The sequence below is a fragment of the Nothoprocta perdicaria genome, unplaced genomic scaffold, assembly GCF_003342845.1.
Source record: "Nothoprocta perdicaria isolate Ctin4 unplaced genomic scaffold, notPer1 scaffold_262, whole genome shotgun sequence".
Lineage (NCBI taxonomy): Eukaryota > Metazoa > Chordata > Aves > Tinamiformes > Tinamidae > Nothoprocta > Nothoprocta perdicaria.
Genome location: NW_020455491.1, coordinates 846,459 through 866,301, shown reverse-complemented (window position 1 = coordinate 866,301; position 19,843 = coordinate 846,459). Strand labels below are relative to the sequence as shown.

The window sequence follows — 19,843 nt, the reverse complement described above, 5'->3', positions numbered from 1 at the left end:
GACCTGGAGTCTGTTGATAGTAGCCTAAAAGTAGTAGGCTCAGTTTCTCAGTTGGCTGCTCTCGTATGGGGTCCTGACTTTGGGTTATCCTGCCTGGGGTCCTGCTGGTCAGGATCCTGTTGACACATTTGGGCAGATGCTTCTTTGGTAGCTGAGGGTTACCTGCATCGTGTTACTTTGAACAGGATGCGGGTGTTCAAAGAAGGCAATAAATGGGAGGGAAGCACATTTGGGCTAGCAGAGCACTAAAACTACAGCAAAATACAATGTTTGCCATCTGGAAAAGGAGAAAGTCGATAGGAAGCGAAATTTTATTTTCAAGCTTTTAAGGGGATATAACAGTGAAGAATAACACAGTCTTAAAGAAGAAAGCTTGACTGTCCCTGTTCCACAAGAGTTATAAACCTTTAAATAGGGCTTTGTAATGTAAGTGCAAGGAGGTGTAACTGCAGCAACATGGGTTCACCTGTGGAATATGTGTGTTAAGCACTTCATAAGTCAGATCAAACAGGCTGCTGTCTTGGTTGAGCTGACGAAGTGGGTATCTGTGGTCATATTAAAAGCACATGCAGAATTGTTACTTGCAAGCAATGTGTTTGGTTGGGTTAGCTGTGTACATATGGAAGAGAGCGCCCTGTGTGATGTCCTTTTATTAGTAGTTTATCCCTACAGTGAATTTGATGTTTACCTTGGTTGGGAAGCTGTTTGTGCCTGTCTTGCTCATGTCGAGCTGCCCCTTTCTCCCTATTAATTTTAGTAGCCCTAGAATAGTAGTTGCTGGGAATGAGGTGGCAGTGTCTGACCCTAGGGACAAAACTGAATGAAGACTCTGTTAGGATTGTCCAGAAATCACAGGTCATTTTAATTACAGGACTTTTTCATTTTAAGATGATTAGCAGTAGTGATTCCAAGAGCTTTCCTTTCTGTATTTTTAGCTGACATCTGCTATTAATTTAAACTGTTTCATAATCCTAGCTGTGATGGAGATCAAGGCTTGTGTACGGCTTCAGTTTCCAGAGAGCCTTAATAAACTCTTGACAGAAACGAAAACAGTCAACAACGTGGTACTGTAACACTCCAGTGTTCCTCCATGGGGTTTTATCAGCCAGTGGCAGGTGGATTACAAGTTGGCAAATGCTTTCTTAAAATCATTCTTTTAAATTTGGAAGTTTGAGAAAGAAAAACTAGTTGTGCTTTTGTGGAGGACATGTCTCCTGTTCCTTCCTGGGAACCACCAGCTTGAATTGAGGAGGCATCTCCTGGAAGCAATWGGAAGGTCCCATGGGCTGGCAAGGTGCTGGGCTGGTAGCGTGGAGGAGGGCAGTTTTGTAGTTCTCCSTTTGCTCCTTGCAATTCTGGAGCGGATTTCAAAGCCTTTCAGTGTGCAGCTACAAGTGGGGCTTTCATTTGCACTATCTTTGCAATCTATTTGATTTTAGTCATGAGGCAGAATAAGGCACAAGGATAAGGGTGGAGGTTTGATATACCAGGAATGTGCCACAATTCTGATAGGCAGTGGGAGTCAGCAGCATCATCGCTCTCAGATGGCATCAGGAAAAATAAACCAGGTCTGGAGACTCCTGAGAGGATAAAACAGGTTCTTCTTCCCAGTCAGCTATGAGGCTTGGGTGATTAGATTGGATAACTTGCTCTTTATCTGAACTAGTTGGACTCCTCAAGTGTGTGGTTTTTATGAAAACTGCCAATGACTGATGCCTTGCTCAGGTTGTGGATACCAGGAGAAGAGCTCCTTGTATAGAAGTTTTGCTCTGGATCTGACCTAGAACTTCAGCGTGCAGAACGGGACAGAAAATTAAACTATCAGCAAGGAACACCATGAGGAATCCTGTTGGTTCAGTTCAAACCCTGGAGCAGCATTTGGGTTCATTTTCCTTTTTGACACATTTGTTCATCCTTTTTTCCTCCCTCTCTTCATCTCTTTTTCCACCACAAATATCTAAAGCTTAAAATAATGTGCTTGCCTTTTATCTGCCAATAGTCTGACRTGAAGTAGTTCCTCTTCATCATCAAGAGTTTATGTTTGGCCTGTTTGCCCAGGTGCTAGACAGTATTTTTGGCTGCACAGATGGCGAGTCTAATACAGGCTTCTGGGTTTGACTTTTATGTTTGTTTACATCTTCATGGTACAATAGTTATCTGAAGAGACAAACTGGAAAACTGAAATGCAACCTTGGACCTAATCCTGGGATGTAGGAAGGGCTTGGGACTTCTCGGAATACAGGTTGGGGGCCAGGTAGCCCCAAAAGCACTGCCTGCCTCTCACTGGCGTAGCTGGATTTTCTTTTGACAGCTCTATTAAGTTTTGCTGTTGAACAAGTGAAATTTGAGATATAAAATGATAAAAATCAGGAAACGTGGTACACTTGGGACCTTATTCTTTTGTTTTTCACATATATTCAGTCCCTCTGCATGGCTTATGTGGAGTGTTTGTTCGAATTAATGTTCTTGGTTGTTGTGTCCCTGTGAACTCCCTATTAATGCTTAGAGATATATTTGTTTCTGTTATAATTTTATTCTGTTTATCAGGGTGAAGGGATTAGAAAGATGGAAAGAAATGAGRAAAAAGCTCTTTATTAGCCTGGGGAAACCTCTCAATAAATGAGTATGTGCTGATGGAAATGTAATACTTGCATGGTCAGGCCAGTTTTGTTGGGCAAATGCAACAAAAAGGTGTGTTGTGTTTGAAAATGCCAATCTGTAASAGAGGTTAGCAGGAAAAATAAAAACAACCCGTTTTATTTTGGTTTACAAGTCTCCCTTTCTAAAATTTTGCTTCTGTTACAAAATGATTTGAGATGTAATGGAGAAAAGGATTATATGCATGCAGAGTCACAGCAGTGTTATCTAGCAGCTCTTCCCGTCTTTGTTCTTTTCAAAACATGCACTTTTAGCAATTTCTCAATAATAAACTGTCTASTGATGTAAGTTTTGTCATTTATGTAGGGCCATGTTGAGCTGGTCTGACTGTATATAAGAAACAGGTATTGAGAGGGATGCATTACTCTTTCCCACATAAGAATTAGACTTAATTAAATGTTTGACTTAACAGGAGTTTTGCTCAAGCAAAATCATGTAAGGGTCATGGTTAACTGATCATGGGATCAGAGTTAAATAGGTGATGGTCACAAGGAATTTTTCTGCATAGAGCTTATTCGGTTTCTTTTACATTGCAGAACATCACAATAAATTTCTAAACTTCCTATTTTTGTCATTGAGATTCTTATCTGCCGCAAAGTCACGTGGTCTATCTCAGCTGATTTTATGGGCGTGATCCCATTTTTCTGCCAAAGGCTTCGCTTTCTGCGCCTTAAGAAAACTACAGTATTCACTGAAGCTGGCTGTGGTATGAAAGGCTCTTTCAAAACTCGGTCTGTGTTTGGCAAGTCTTCTCTGAATAAAGAAAGTTCATTTTTGAACTTCTGGCAAGAGAAGTTTAAAAACAAGAACTGCTAGATTGGAATAGCTCTTTTTTTTTTTTTTTTTTCAGTAGCACATTTTAAACTTGAACAGTAGGTGCTAAGTCATCTCCAACAGAAGACAAAGCATGGTATAGTTCCCTATACCGTAGAAATTGTCTGGATGATAGGAAGGAGGAAGTAGAGAAAAGCCACTAAATTCTGATGTTCTTCTGTGACTAATGCTAAACTATTTGGTCATGCTGGCATGTGGCAGGGAATGCTAGTAAATCTGTTGGTTACTGCAGAAATTTGTTGCTCAAAATTAGTTTTTAATGTTTTATTTTCTTGGTATGTATATGTGCTTACATGTAGCCCTGAAATGTAATTAYCAGCAGAGATGTATAAATATACCATGTATATGCATATGAAGCACATGATTATGCAATTTGAATATGTATTTGGTGTATGCMGTTTCTTCTTTTTTTGTCATATATCTAAAAATAGCTCAGTTATTTGCAGTATGGTCAACACTTAGAGTGAAATCTAGTGCTTCCTGTCACTTATGGTGGTCCAGCCATCCCTTGTGCTGCCTGCAAGCTGTGCCCAGTAAATACGGTGTTAAGCATCCCCTGTACTTAAATTGGTGTCTCTTCCTGGTGTGGTCCAAGTCATTATGGTACTAATACCAGGGAGGAGAGGTGGTTAAACTTGTCCTGGTGAGGGACAAACATTGTGTTTGTGTTCCTAGAGAAGTTATTTAATTCAAAATAATATTAGTCTTCATGGAGCTCTGTTGCTTTGTGAGTTCTTGGTCCTGCTTTGGAATCCTGTCTGTGGGCTGTGCCAAAGGATGAGTGGTTTGCATCCTGATGAAGATGAAGGTTCCCTTTGTGATCAGTGCAGCAGCATGATAAGAATAAATCAGGAGAGATGTAGACATGTATGAAATGGTTTAATGCTTGTTTTTGGAGGAAGCTAATGTACATCTTGAAAACAGTTGGAAATATATTAGTTTTTTCAGGTAATGACAGTGGACATAATTGGACAGGTAATTGACAGTGGACCCAGAGATAACAGGTTTAAGATAAGACATTTAAAAATAGCTGCATGTTTGTGTGTCATTTAAGGCCATCACTACCAGGATTATAGTCGGATGTTAGATAAAGTTTTCTCAAAAAGACAGAAGAACCGTTTAAAAATACGGAAACAAAAAAAATCCTGTGCGTGTGTCATTCTGCTTTGATAATTTTCTTTTAATTTAAAGACCTTTCCGTTGCTTGTCTTTTCCTAGGTGCCACTCACAGAAGCAGTGGAACCGGTTGATTTGGAAGAGTACCTTATAACCCACCCAATTGCGGTGGAATCGGGCCCCTTGAGAGACTTGCTGGAATTTCCTCCYGATGACATCGAGGTCGTGTACACCCCGCGGGAATGCCGGACCCTTGTGTCGGCTGTGCCTGAGGAGAGGTAGGAGGCCACAGGGAGGCATCTTCTTCAAAGACGGGAGCAAATGGTTCTGCACTTGAATGTCTACTGGGCTGAAGCCTACAATCTTTTCCAGTGAATAATTGCAAGAGTAAATGCAGCCTTACATTAAACATTTGTGTGTTTAAGATATTACCTGTGGTTTTGAAGATGTTTGTTTTTGTTCTTTTGACAGTGAGATGGACCCTCATGTGAGGGATTGTGTAAGAAGTTACACAGAAGACTGGGCGATTGTGAACAGAAAGTGAGTTGCTCTGTGGTATTTGTCACCTTGACTTCAGATTTAAGATGTTGCAGAATGACTAGCTGGTGAGAGAGAGCTAAAAAATGATTGTCCTAGCTACTGACTTCAGGTGCTTTAGTTTTCAGTTGCTCAGCTGAAATGATTCCTTCTGTTTAGCTGAAGGGATGCTTTTTCTTTYAAAAATTAGGTCTCACAGATGGCAGACTCCCTTGGGGCATTTTTGAAAACTGAGTCCATTTTAATCAGCGGTAACTCTTCTAGAATGGTTAGGAAATGAGAGAATGTGAATAAGTAGAATTAATCCTAGAATTTTTCTTTCTTTCTTTCTTCCCTACATTTTTAGTTCTTCTGAGAAACCAGTTCCAGTAATTTTGTAAAGGTGAAATGTTCACTTACAGGTGCAAGCGTATGATATTTAGAGTGTCCTTAGTAGAGTTCATTTGTTCTAAAAGTGGTTTTGAGGTAGTGCATCACTTCAGAAATGATTGTTAAACTATCACAACTTTTACCTAATGAGTCATCTGTTTAGAGAACATGTGGGCTTTGATTAATTTATGCAAATTAGTGGGCAAGTTTCCGAGTAGCTTTGCTGYGAATGTACACTCGCTCAGATGATTGAAAGTCTGATGACTTCAGGAGCTGCTGTCAAGCAGTAAGTGATCCATGTGATGTGCATCACCTAAAAGGGACTTCAGTAGAGCTATAGCTCTGCCCTTGTGGTGGTTGCTACAATTCACTGATTTAATGTTGTCCCGACCACCACTCCATGGGATGCTGAAGATACGCTTTGCAGTGCTAAGATGACCTCATAAAAATGTGGTTTGTAATCTCATACCAAAAAGAAATGAGAGCAAGCAAGCAGGATGCTTTATTAACTCTGTCTACGAAGGTTGGAGTTTAGACTACACAGTAGCCTTGGACAGTGTGACCCACTTAGCCAGCACAGTTCTTAAGTTTCTCAGTGACTTCCATTGTTTCCTGGTATCGTGAATATCTGGCTGTGATTCTTGCAGTAAGGAGGGTTGGCTGGAGGCAGCAAGGGGTTCTGTCCTGTGCCAGCGAGCTGTAGGGTGGGYTAGGTCAGCAGAGGCTTGCGGGTAAAGTTGTCTGAGCAGTTGGAGGGTGTCCCAAGCAYTCAGGTAGCATCTGACTTCTCCTTTCAGCGTGGGAGAGGCGCCTGCAGTAACAGTCCCTGCAGCTTTGATTGGGATGCAGTCCTGCCACTGAACTGGGTAGGGACAGAAAAGTTATTGCTGCGGTGGAGGAAGAACCCCAAATCCTGCTTGGGAAGGACTGAATGGTTTTTTGTTCTCTAGCCTGTCAGTGATCTGRTACTCAAGAAGGGATGGTGGCAGATTTTGCTGATGGTTTATGAACCATGAACCATTGAACACTTTATGCTGTCAGACCTGAAGTTGGCCCTGTGGTTTTAAGATATTTGTGTTTTCTGTCCCTACTTAATTCTTACTGCAGTGAAACTCCCTGGCCTTTTTTCAGATGTTATTGGCCTGTTATACACTTGGCATCACAGTTGCCACATTTCATARCTGCCTTGGTTGGGCTGTGATGATGCTTCTTTTGACATCACTTAGCATTACTTTATAATGAACAGAGTTCCCCTGCAGGTCTGGGATTCTGATTGTTGGACTGTGACCCAGGTACTATGGCAAGTAACACTTTGCAGAGATCAGTCATTGCTTTAAGATGGGCCACCCTGATAATCCTTGCTTTGTTCTGTATTTCTGCTTCTGGGGAGTGAGGGTCAAAAAGGATGCTAATATGCACTTAAAATATATATATCTTTTTTCAGATATCACAAACTGGGAACAGGATTTAATCCCAACACCTTAGACAAACAGAAGGAGAGGCAAAAGGGGCTCCCCAAGCAGGTTTTTGAGTCTGACGAAGTTCCAGATGGCAACAGTTACCAGGATGAACAAGTAATGTGCCTCTAAAATCTTTCTRCGTAAAGCCTAATGTATAGCCACATTTAAAAAGTGCAGTCTCTTTCCCATTGTAAGTTGCTCTTAATTTGTTGAATCTCAGGATGACCTTAAACGGCGTTCAATGTCAATTGACGATACTCCCCGGGGCAGCTGGGCATGCAGTATTTTTGATCTGAAGAACTCCCTTCCAGATGCCCTTCTTCCAAACCTGCTAGACCGAACCCCAAATGAAGAGATTGACCACCACAATGAAGACCAGAGGAAGTCCAGTAGGCATAAGGAGCTTTTTGCACTACACCCAGCACCAGATGAGGTATTTTTGTGTATGTGTGCAGATGGGATTAAAAAATGTGGAGGATAAAGGGAATGTGAAAATTGACAATCTGTCGTGTACTTAAAGGAGTTAAAATCTCCTGTGTTTAATTTCCTTGAGAACCTTAGCAGATTTGCCAGAGTTGCAGGCTGTTYGGCATGTCCTCTTGTCATAGATACTATTTTCTGAAGGCTTGTTTTCCTTTACAGTTATCCAGTCCTCTGTAATGTAGATTTAATTTAGCACATTTATACTTACTGATGAATTCAGCACATTGCTAAGTCTTGGACTAAATTGGTGCTAATGTCTTTGTAGAAAAAAAAAGATGTATTTGTTTCCTAATGGTGTTAGTAGTTTGTGGAAATATCATGTCTTTAATGTTGTGTGATGAATTTCAGGAGGAGCCTATAGAACGACTTAGTGTCCCTGAAGTACCCAAAGAACATTTTGGTCAGAGACTCCTGGTGAAATGTTTGTCTCTTAAGTAAGTATCACTCTAACAGAAAATAGCATTAMAGAAAAAGAGAGTTTACATCTGATGTTATATCCACATGCATCTGAAATAACTGCACTGTCTTGTTTACTGCCCTTTCTTTTAAAAGGATGCAACTTTGGTCAGAGGTTTAGAGGGTAGTTCTGTAAAGGATAAATTATAGAGTACTGTGMAACTTGCATCAAACAGTTTTCTCTTTGAGACTTTCTTTATACTGATGTTCTATAGAAAGTATTCATCTTCCGTTGCTTTATCTGCCAATATCTCTCCCATATTGGTATTCAGGCTACTTGTGTTAGTGCAGGGTGCTGCAGTTGGTTTGGCTCTTGAGCAGGGAGGTTTAAGGTGAAGAAGGTGGGAGGAGGAGAACAAAATTTTTAAGCCTTTAAACATAAGACTAACATAAGACAGTATTTTACAACCAAGACAGCTGAAGGTTTGCCAAAGTTTAGGCTCAGCAACCTTGGCTGTGTCCCTTTAAGAGTGAAGACTTTATATACTTAGCAAGCATTAAGTGAAGGAATGGAAACCTGTTAAACAAGTTTAATGAAGTGGAGCTCCTGAATGTAGGGTTACCTGCAGCTGGTTCATTGCCTATAACTCTTCTCTAATAACACAAGGTAAAATTTTACTGTTATTCCCTTGGAGAAATAAAGTACAAAACTGATTTTCCACACTGCTGTATTCATCTTCTGTGTCCTCAGTTAGGTCAACCCTTCTTATTAGAGAGCTCCAGTTAGACTACATTGCAGCTYATAACTGAGATATATGTGTGGGACGTATCTCCTGCTGGTAGAGTATTCCAGGACCTAATATAGCCATAGAGATGAACTGATTTTGCAGTCTTTTATGAACTGGAACAACATAATACGCAGTGGACAGTGGAACTTCCTCTCCAAAGAATGGTTTCTTTAGCATAAATAAATKAAATGCTAGAAAATAATGATTTCTGTTATTTGAGCATCACTTGCTAACCATATATTTATGGCAGATGAGTCCAAATACATGTTTGTATGTGTACCATTATAATCTCTGAAATTCTCAGTAATTTTAATAGCATGCAAGATGGGACTACATGAACAGCACAAACAGAAGCATGTAGTCTCTTCCCCTTTCTTTTCAGATTGAGGAGAAATATGAGTAAATTAGGAAGGTGACTGTTGGGTTCRGATGACCCAGACGGGGTCTTTGTCAGATTATTTTCATCTGTGTTACAAATCCTAGAAAAAATACCAATTTTTATATATCTATATATTTATTGGAGAAATAGTTCTAGACTGAAAAGCTCAAACTTAAAAGCTCAAACGTACAAGTTTGAGCGCAAGATTTCTGTGTCTGTGTAGTGGGAGATCTCACCATGAGTAAGACTTAGGTTTCCTGTGGAGTCTCCTCAAATGGGAGGAGTCTGTGCTCAGTCTGATTTAGGGAGAGAGTTTGAAGGTAAAAACACAATTAACTGTAAACTTAACTCTCTTAGCTAAGTTAGCATTTTCTTTTGTGATTGTAGCATAAATACTTCAGTGCTGCTGGGCCAGAGATACAGTCACACTGACTAAAAGGCCTGGTTTCCAAGACTCTCTSGGGTAAATATTTTCCCCATTGAACTGTGTGATGTCTTGGGTTATGTGAAAAACTTTCTTGAWAGGAGTTACTCTGAAAAAGTGATACCTTTCTGAGACACTTTTTGATATACTGAGGAAGGAACATTATGACTGGCAATGCTTAGCCATATCCACAGGTTTGATTTACAGGACATCTCAGTGTAGATAGTTGTTTTAGTTGTTTCCTCTCGGAGGATCTACATGGTCCAACTGTCCCAATTAATAATTCGCTTTCCTTTAATCTCCCTTTTCAGTAGGAGTAAATTCTTAGCTTGGCTCAACTAATCATGATATCTCAGCTTAGCTGTGGTCAGGGATCCCTAGCCTAGGGAGGATTTTTTTTTTTTTGGTCTGCTGATGTGCTGATTTATTTTTTTTCCTTTCAAGATTTGAAATAGAAATCGAGCCCATTTTCGCAAGTTTGGCTTTATATGATGTTAAAGAAAAGAAAAAGGTAAGTGATTTTTGGTGTGGTGACATTTCTACACAAGTATTAGAAACCTATGTTAAAAAATAAAGGTGGGTAAAGGRTTAATTCTGAAAACTGTGCTGTTTGAGTTCAGTGTGGTTGGAAGAATGAGAAAATATTTCATGGCTCCACTGACTGGAGGCCACACGACAGTCACTTATGTTTCCTAAACATTCCTGGAGGTTCTCCTGCTCAGGAGCACCTGAATAACATACCTTCTAAAACTATTTATTATGTGAACACCTGAAATCAGCCTATTTTTATTGTCCATTCTTAGCYTCAAGAGCCTCTCCCTCACAGAAAACTTAACTGAATATTTTAATTCAGATTGTTAGGTCTTTTTTACTTCTTTTGTGATTCAGCATTGGCCTAGCATGATATGTGTCTTAAGTATGTTTCTCTTAGTGCACAAGAAATTCATCCTGGCTTAAAACCAAAGCAAACCTAAGTGGTCTTGCCAGGATCCAAGTTAAAAGAAAAGCAAAATAYGTTGATTCCTCTATTTATGTTCTATATTTAATATTTGAAGAGTCTTTTAGTTTTCCTAATTCAAGATACTAGCAGCAGTAGAGAGAAAAATGTTAAAAATATGCTTTTTGACATTTATCTCTTTAAGACTTGAATCTAATGCATTGAGTTTTAACTTATGTAGATGAAAGTATGTAGAATATTATGTGAACTTTGTTTAATATTTAAATCACATTTCATAAGCCAATTTTATCATCTCATTATTCCATTTTTTTTTCCTCTTGTGTAGTCAGTTCTTTAGTGACCTCTGGTGTTGATAACCAGCCCACATTCATTTAGGCTTTGAAATCTTCGTAGAGTAGACGATTTGCTGTTTTAACCTAGAAAGTTCACCCTTTCTCCTGTGGGRTTTTTTTTTAACGCTTTTCTGCAAATCTTAAAGGTGATTTCCTGTTTGKGTATTTTGATGTTTTCAATTCAGATAGCAATTATAATCCCTGGTTCTGTGACTGAAACTACAGGAAGGTGGAGRAAACTTTGTAAGTGGGTATTGTTTAGCCCCGTTTCCTTTTTTTCTTTTCTTTTGCTTCTCCACTGGCTTTTTAAATGAAAATCCCCACCACTTTTTGGTTTGTAGATAGATTTGAAAGGAGACATTGTTGCTGAATTTTTGCTTGTGTTTTGAAATAGTCTGTTATGTTTGTGAAAGGTTTACCAAAAATAGAAAAATATAGCTAATGCTTGAAGATACCCATTTTTTTCCCCCTCAGATTTCAGAAAATTTCTACTTTGATTTAAACTCCGAACAAATGAAAGGAATGCTTCGTCCACATGTACCTCCTGCTGCTATATCCACACTGGCCAGATCTGCCATATTTTCCATCACTTATCCCTCTCAAGATGTGTTTCTGGTAATAAAGGTAAGAATGCTGAAGAAATTTGAATTATTACTGTCTTTTGTTTATTTAAAATAAAAATAAAATCCAAGAGTAGGTGTCTTATTGAACTATTATTTTAGCTTGAAGGGCTGAATTCTGCTTTCAAAATTGCAAACATCAGAAACACAGTATTTGTTTCATGTAAAATATTCTGAACTTGGTACATTAAATTCCTTTTTAACCAACAGTATAGTGGAAGTATACTTTGTTTTATTGTACTGAAAGAGCACAAAGGTTTGCTTGATGCAGAGCAACTTTCTAGGGTCTCACCTTGATCTTGTATTTGGTTTTAAGATATACTATGTGATGACTCCTTAAAACGGTGAGTAAGTGAATAGTTTAAAAATATGTATTCTGAAGCTCATTTTAAAAATCTTTTACAAACTTCAGCCAGATTTTAAAATGCCTTTAAGAATTAAAAATGCTAAGTGGGTGAGATCCATAGCTCCAGTAAAAGAGACTGCAGACGTCCACCTGTGTATTTAGATGCCTAAATATTTGTTGAGAGGCAGATTTTTAATGAAATTAATTTTTTTCTAAAAAGCAGATTTTACTATGCCTACATATCCTAGGTTCTGCATATACATTTTAAGCATGAGTTCTTAATTTTTTAAATTTCATGTTAGCAAATGCAACAGGACATAMTTGTTGTTTACTGGATACATAGTATTTAGTAATTTCCCTTTTGCATTTGTCAAATTGGAATTAAGATTTTTGTTATAYAAAAGTGCTTTTAAATTGAGCCAGTAAATGAAGTGATAGCTTTCAGGATGAATTTCAGTCTGAAAATTAACTGATTTATTGGCAGTATTTGCAGTTGATGAATTGACCAGCTTAACTCTTACCTGCATATAGGCAGGATTTTAATACTGTCAAATGCTGTTATTTTTTGTTAATTTAGTTTTCTAAGTGAGGTTTCTTGCTTGTTTAATATCAACAGTTACTTCTTCAGTTATTTAACTGAACCAAATGAATAATTTAAATCAAAGAATACAGTCTTCATGTATGCATGTATGTACATAGGGATACATGAATGTAATAGGTTATTAGTATCAACAGCTGGGTGCACAGCGATTTCTTGACTTGCACTTCAGAAGCAAACATCTACTGTTCAGCTATTATTTTTTAAATTATTTTCCATTATTTGATTTGAAATACACTGTTTTAAGACAGCACTTGCCTGCTAAAGCTGGCTGAGTGGGTTCACACAGTAGTTAGCACTGAGCTGTAATCGAAACAGAATTCTGAAAATGGTGATGCTGAAGACAATTAGTATAAGCTGCCTTTAAGCCCTTAAATGTGTGCCRAAAGTGGCTGTAGAACACAACGCACACCAAAGTGAATTACAATTGGGATTACTTCTAGSTGAAGTGAAGATTTGCTGCCTAGTGTTTGTTTAATTTAACAATCTTTGCTCAATTTCTTCATCGTGGTTMATTTTCCTTTCTCAGCTGGAAAAAGTGTTACAGCAGGGAGATATTGGGGAGTGTGCAGAACCTTATATGATTTTTAAAGAATCGGATGCAGCAAAGGTAAGAATATGCAGATTTTCAGATTAAATTTGTCTATGACTACTTTAAGGCRTTTTGTTATTGACAAAGAATATACACTCAGGTGGTTTTCTTTTGCTTTCTGCTTTACCAACATTGATGCTTGCATTGTTAAAATGGCCCACTTTTAATTAAGAACTTAGTCAAATTCTAAAGGCCTAAGACTAAGTCAAAGACCCTTGCTTCTTGTTGCCTTATCAGGGTGGAATAATTAAAGGTCATCAGTTTTTGTGTCTGCCAAGGGAGATGGGTTGTTAGGATCGAATTCAGCCATCTGGAATTCCTTGTCSCAGAGGATCAGCTGTGCACTCAGAGCTGGGTCAAGTCGAAGCAACCTTTGATGTGTATTTGCAATAAAATTTCAGCTTGTCCCTTGCATCTGCAGCTTTACTTTTTCACAGTGTCTCTGCCACATTTAGAAGAGTTATAAAGCAGATGAAATGCTGTTCCTAATGCTTCCTAAGAGGAAGTTCCCCATCAGATCTGGTTCTGAAGTGCTGTGCATTTTCAGCTCTCTTTTTCTACTATTTTCTCCTGTTTTTTCTTTTTCCTAATTTTATAAAGAAGGACCTTTCAAGAGTAGGAGAAGGTTCTCCTTAATCATATCACCTGGTAACACTGCAAAGCAGTACAGTGAACAGAGGATGATTTTATCACTTGTTATGTATATCAAGGATAGATTTAAAATTTTATGTGCTAGTGGTTTGTTTTTAATTAACCATATACTTACAGTAATTTGGATGTGAAGCTTTAAAGAGCTCCAGTGCCTGCCATAGGCTTTGCCCACTTGGATCCAATCTTTCTTTCCCTCACTTGTTCAAATACAGCCAGTCTCCTTGGTGTGGAAGCCCTTGTTGAGCATTAAAAGCAGAGGTTTTGCTGCACAGACAAATGCTGTCCTTTTCCTTGCACTCTTTGTAGTTTGGGGCTGGTTGGTGGTTGAAGTGTAGCAAGGATCTGTGAGGGAATCACAGGTTTGCGTAGCTGGAGGAGCAAGTGGGARTTTTGCTTGTGCTTACAGTGCACACTGGCACTTACCCTTTGACTTTTCTTTGATGCTTTCTTCTGCGGGCTACTCCTGTGTTTTTTCAGCAAAAGCAGCATTGGAAAATGCTAAATATCCAATTTTATTGTTATAATAAGTAACACTGAAGGAGAAATCTCTGAGCTCAATAAGTTATTTTACAGATATGTATGAGATAGCTTAGAAAGGAAATTTTGGGTATGTAGAATGCAAAACTGTATGAGCTTTGGAAATCATTTCTTGAACAACTGGGATGAGCCAAGTGAAAATTAAAAGGTAGTATTGAGCTCTGGATACAGTACAAAGCAGATACCCACCTTTTTTTCCTGATAAAACAGACATGCCATTTTCCTTTTTCCAATGGGCTGGGATTCCAGTTCCAATTAAACTCTAACCAAYTTTTGCCTCCCTGAAGTTCTCATGTAGCTTTATCTCTACAAGTTAATATTCTTTATCTATCTCTGTATCATTGCATCACAGTATACTGTGTCATAGTTTGAAAAATGGACATCTTTCACTGGAGGCATTTAGATAGCAGAAGAATTGCATTTCCTGTGATGAGTGAGGTGACAGTGTGCCTAGATGAAATTTTGGAATTGGCTTTGCAGGATGCTTGGGAATGTAGGTGGMAAGGTGGTTATGCAGTTTCCTTCCCAGCGTTTATGTAAGCAGATCCTGACCTAGAGGCACATGAGCAACTGAGCGCTCTCTGTTGCTATTTAAGTCCCTATGTGCAGACATATAAAGGTCTGGTTTGAACACACAAACCTTTCTGAAACAAAACCTTGCTATTTAAAACACTGAATCATGTGTAAATCCCTTCCTTTTCCCCTTTTTTTTTTCCCTTTTTTTTTTTTTTTTAAACGGTGAAATAAGTTTTCTGTGGAAGGTTTCTTCCTTCCTGCACAGCTCCATGCAGCAGCTGCTGTGATGTTCTGAAATCACAATAAGCCATTTCAGACTTCAYGAACTATAATTCAGTTTCTCATTAAAGGGCAGTGGGTCAGATGAACTCACTGGGATTAAGCAGGCTATTCCAGGAAGTTTAAGAGCATGGAGTCAGCTGCTTTGGCTCTCAGGTTATTCTGCATCTGGTACTTATCAGCCTGATGGCAGCTGTGAAGCCGAAGTCTGTTTGTGTAACACGTGGGAATCCTCTTCTGAAGGTGCTTTTGAAGTGCAATGTCATAGGTACAAGACTGTAAGCTAAAAAAGATGCTTCTGTTAGTGCATGAGAAGTATCCAAATGATTTTGATAAAAATAAGAGGAATAGAAATAAAAGCTTTGTTTCATCTGTTCTGTTTCATCATTTGCCTACAGAATAAGGAAAAGTTGGAAAAACTGAAATGCCAGGCAGAGCAATTTTGTCAAAGACTAGGCAAGTATCGGATGCCTTTTGCCTGGACAGCCATTCATTTAATGAACATTGTGAGCAGCGCTGGAAGTCTGGAAAGAGATTCCACGGAAGTGGAAGTTGGCACAGGAGGTACCGTATCTGACATCTGCATAAGGGAGTGGAGGGTCTGCTGAAGTCTGTAGGCACTTCCATGCCCTTTATTTGCCATTACTCCTTTCATGCTTTTTTCCCCTAGCTTAGGCCTTCTGATAGTCTTGGGTCACGGTTGAAAAAAAGGCAGAAAAATGCACGATAATAAATGGGTTTATCTTTCAAGGATTTTACAAGCAAACCATCTGTTATATTATTTAAAACCAGACCGCTAAGACTGCGAGTGTGTTACAGGCTGATGAGCATTTTTCCAAAGGAGTGGATTAATCTTTGAGAACCACACAGCTCATCTGAAACTGCTCTTCAGCATCCCCCAAACTGCCAACTTCATCATCTTTCAGAGCAAGAGAAATACATAAATCTCCACACAATAAAGACTTTTATAATAGCAGTAAGGCACTGGGGTGAGGTTGCTGGGAGAGGAGCAGTAGTAGTCAGCTGTGCTTCATAGSTTCTTGATGCCTCAGGAGTGTGATTGTCTTAGCATAACCACCTCTTCTATCACGCTTATTGCRTAATTTCTAAATGTAGCAGTTATCTTCCTGTATTAAAAAAAAAAAAATCCTGCCTGTAGCAAATGTATGCTTTTGGACGATAGTTTTTCTTCCTTTATTTTTCACTCCCTTTTCCCCTCCTTTATTTATTTCTAAGAACGTAAAGGATCTTGGTCGGAGAGGAGGAATTCCAGTATTGTTGGGAGGCGTTCATTAGAAAGAACCACTAGTGGGGATGAAGCTTGTAATTTAACCAGTTTTAGACCGGCTACTCTCACAGTGACAAACTTCTTTAAACAGGTACTGTATGCTTGCAAAATGATTTCAGTTCGTTGATGTTTACCCAAGTGTATTTAATGCCACATCTGGTTAAGGAAGAACTGTTGGTTGAATGTCACTTCTGTATATAACAAAGATTTAATAGCATACTGCAAGATTGTTCCTATTTTGGGGAATACTTTTTGATTATTAGGAATACAAAGATTTGTCTTCATATATAGAATGCTGAATAAGCTGCTTTTAGTGATTTCTCTCACTGAATAAAACTAGCTGAATACTATCCATCTATCCATTTTTTCCCACTTTTTTTTCCATATTTTCCCTTTCATCTTTATTACTGGATATCTGCCGCTTTTGGAAAGTTAGAGAGTGGCAGAGTAATATTTTTCTCAGATATTGCTCAGATTAAAATTAAGGGTGCTCTGAGCTGTTAAAATGGCACAAGTAAAACTGGCAACATAAACTCCTTCCAGTTCTTAACCCGTTTTTTTTTTTTTTTTTAAGCACTACTGCTAAAAAACTCCTTTAGAGCCTTACCAAAGAAAAGACAGGGTAGAAGGAAGGAGGGATCCCCACATCTAAGTGACTTTCCCCCCTTTCCCCCCTCCAACCTGTAACACGCAAAATTGGTCATTTGAGGAAAATCTAACAACTATTCTCAGTTTTGAAAAAGCTAATATTGGTGGAAGGAGAAAAGATTTTCAATCAAAAGGTCCTACTGCTGTCATAATGATTTATAAGGAAAAAAGAAAGGAAAAAGGATGGAGAAGTTAACTGTGCGTTTTAGCAAGTTAATGTTAGCACTTTCTTGTTCTGGAATGGTACGTTTTGACATCAAAGAACAGAGAATATAGTATTAGATGGTTTATTCATAGTCTCAGTATCCTGCAGGGCACTGTACTTAATCATTTTTCCCCAACAATCAACAGGAGGGTGATCGCCTGAGTGATGAAGATTTGTACAAGTTTCTTGCAGATATGAGAAGACCATCCTCAGTGTTACGGAGGTTAAGGCCTATTACAGGTATTGAATGAGATCTTTTTGTTCTCATGTGTTAAGAGTGTGTGTGTGTTTAGTCCTCCTCAGTTCCCACCCAGTTCTTAGGGACAGCTGAGAAAAAAACCCTAAGAAGTCAGTTGAGAGTAGTCTCTGCTAAAATCCAACTGGCACGTCCACATGTGCAACCTCTATCAAACTGGCAACAGCATCCTCAAAGCCCTAAGGCCAGCGAGGTCTAGGAGACCTCCGTTCTGTGAGTAAAACATCACCTCCCAGCTGAGAGGAGAGGTCTCTCCTGGGCTCCCACTTGTTCAGTAGGAACAGACTGCAGCTGTGTTTGAAAAAGAAAAATACAAACTGGCAACACTGGCATTAAAGCATCTCCAGTCCCTGACCTTTGCTGTTCCTGACAATATTTACATAACCTGTTCCTAAAAATCTCCAGTGACAGCAAATCTACAGCTCCTTTAGATCATCTCTCCCAGCTCTCAATTGGCCTTGTGATGAGACTGAGTATTAGGAAAACTTTCCAGAATTATCTTAGTGCAAATTAATCTGATTGTGGTATGTCATGCCCATAGGGAAGTTATCACAAGCTTTCAAATATTTGAATGCTGTTATGAGATCCTTATAACATCTGCTTTTTAGAGTCGTCATTTTTTTTTCAGCCCTTCCTCAAAGACTGTGATTTTAAAATTGCTTGTGTGTTTGTTATTCTCTACTGAAGTTCTCCTAACTTGTCCATGTGTTTCTTTTCGAGCATGTTTCTCTAATCTGGATATGCTTCTCCTCCTAAGACCTCTTCAGTGCCAAACACAGCACAGAAATTTGTTTCCAAGGTCTTAAACATGACACTGAATTAATATATCCTAGAGCAGTTGTAGCTGTCTTTTTGAACATTGGCTTGTCATCAATGTTGTCCATCAGCCTTTTCTCACAGAACTAATCCATAGCAATTACTGTCTTTTGATATTTGTATGTTTGGCTTCTTAATCCAAGTCCTTGGTCTTTCTTGAATTTCATTGTAGTCATTTCAGCTCCTTTCTCCAACTGTCCTGTCCATACTCTAGATTTTTACAGTCCTTCCAACCTCATGATATCCACAGACTCTAAATGTGTTGTTGATATTGTCACCTGACTTACTAGTCGAAATATTTCAGTTATCTTGGTGCAGGTTAGCCCTCAGCAGCTCTTGATGTAGCCTTCCAGTTTGATAGACAAGATTATTGATAAGATTTTGAGTAATGTTTTTGATGCTAGTTAGGCATTCACTTTGTAGCAGTATTATCTAGACTGTATTTCCCTAACTTGCATATGAGAATAGCATCTGGGACTGATTAGATTCATCTTTTCTGTTGTTTCTCATTGATTATGTGAGTTGTCTTAGATACCAATTTCACTCACTGGTATTTGTTCGTAATAAATCTATGTTAAGTGTAATTTATCATTTGTTTTTGAAATGAATATATAAGGTATCAACCTGAATGAATATGCATACTGATTTATATTTATTCTCTGTTTAATGTAATAAAAATATTTATTTCTTACAGCTCAGTTAAAGATAGACATCTCTCCAGCTCCAGAGAATCCTCATTACTGCCTAACTCCAGAGCTGCTGCAAGTCAAACTGTACCCGGACAGCAGAGTGAGACCTACGAGAGAAATTCTGGAGTTTCCTGCCAGGGATGTCTACATTCCAAATACCACATACAGGTTAGAGTTTTGAGATATGTTTCAAATTTTAGTGCCCAAGTTTGGCAGGCAGAGATTCTTACCTTATCATGCAGTTTGTTGCGGAACTTGCTGCATCAGTAGATCCGTTGTCTACTGAATGTGCAGAGACATAAAAATGGTCTAGGCTGAAATAGCAAAATAGTGAAAATGCGGAAGAACATATCTGCATAAAACTTGTCTCTGAACAGGAACATGTAAAGGAGGTTTTTTCATTTCCTGAATTTCAAGGTGAAATTCAGTTGAATTCTTTCCAGTTTTATTAGACTTTTTTTTTTCTTTGTGTGCTGAAGTCATTTTTGCTGTATGAAGTCTTGAGAGGAAAAAAAAAAAAAAAAAAGGATCTGGACTTATGTTGATGTGGAGGGCTGGGGGAACAAAGAGTTCAGTTTTCAGTTCAAAAGTGGATGATTTTGCTGAAGTAGGTGGGGGAGTAAGTTCTGAAGCCAGAGGTCCAGACTTGACCTAGAAAGTCTTGGATGTTGTGAACACTATAGGTGAAATACAGAGGTTCTAGGGAAAGGTTTTCTTGACTAGAAACAAAAATAACAAGTTAAAGSCAGTCTGCTGTTCTGGATTAGCCCTCCAGTGTATCAGTTTTACCCATCCTGGTTGGARCTGTGTGGTTTGCCTGTATTCACTTAAATGGTTGATCATAGCTGGGTTCACAAACATACGGGATTGCACTTAYTAGCTTCACTACTTTGTGACAATTTCACTGACTTAGCTTTATTTCAACAGGAAGTAAAAAGCAATGGAAATGCATAACCCATTCATATTTTGATCTAAATGCAATTTCATTATAATGCATTCTAAAATCATTTGAAGATCTGGAATTTACAAATATTATTTTTAAATTTCTTAGGAAAGAATACCTTTTTT

At 38.6% G+C, this 19,843-nt stretch overlaps 1 protein-coding gene across 6 annotated transcripts in view; it reads left to right on the top strand.

Annotated features, from left to right (window-relative positions):
* The window catches only part of DOCK7 (dedicator of cytokinesis 7), a 96,571-nt gene that overhangs the window by 16,864 nt on the left and 59,864 nt on the right, over positions 1-19,843 (top strand). For all 6 annotated transcript variants that reach the window (XM_026040724.1, XM_026040723.1, XM_026040722.1 and 3 more), the window contains exons 3-14: positions 4,711-4,886; positions 5,080-5,148; positions 6,959-7,088; positions 7,195-7,407; positions 7,806-7,891; positions 9,889-9,955; positions 11,209-11,358; positions 12,828-12,908; positions 15,272-15,437; positions 16,110-16,252; positions 17,161-17,254; positions 18,781-18,943. In XM_026040724.1, coding sequence (XP_025896509.1) covers positions 4,711-4,886; positions 5,080-5,148; positions 6,959-7,088; positions 7,195-7,407; positions 7,806-7,891; positions 9,889-9,955; positions 11,209-11,358; positions 12,828-12,908; positions 15,272-15,437; positions 16,110-16,252; positions 17,161-17,254; positions 18,781-18,943 — 1,538 coding nt within the window. The remainder of the gene's footprint in view (positions 1-4,710; positions 4,887-5,079; positions 5,149-6,958; positions 7,089-7,194; positions 7,408-7,805; positions 7,892-9,888; positions 9,956-11,208; positions 11,359-12,827; positions 12,909-15,271; positions 15,438-16,109; positions 16,253-17,160; positions 17,255-18,780; positions 18,944-19,843) is intronic.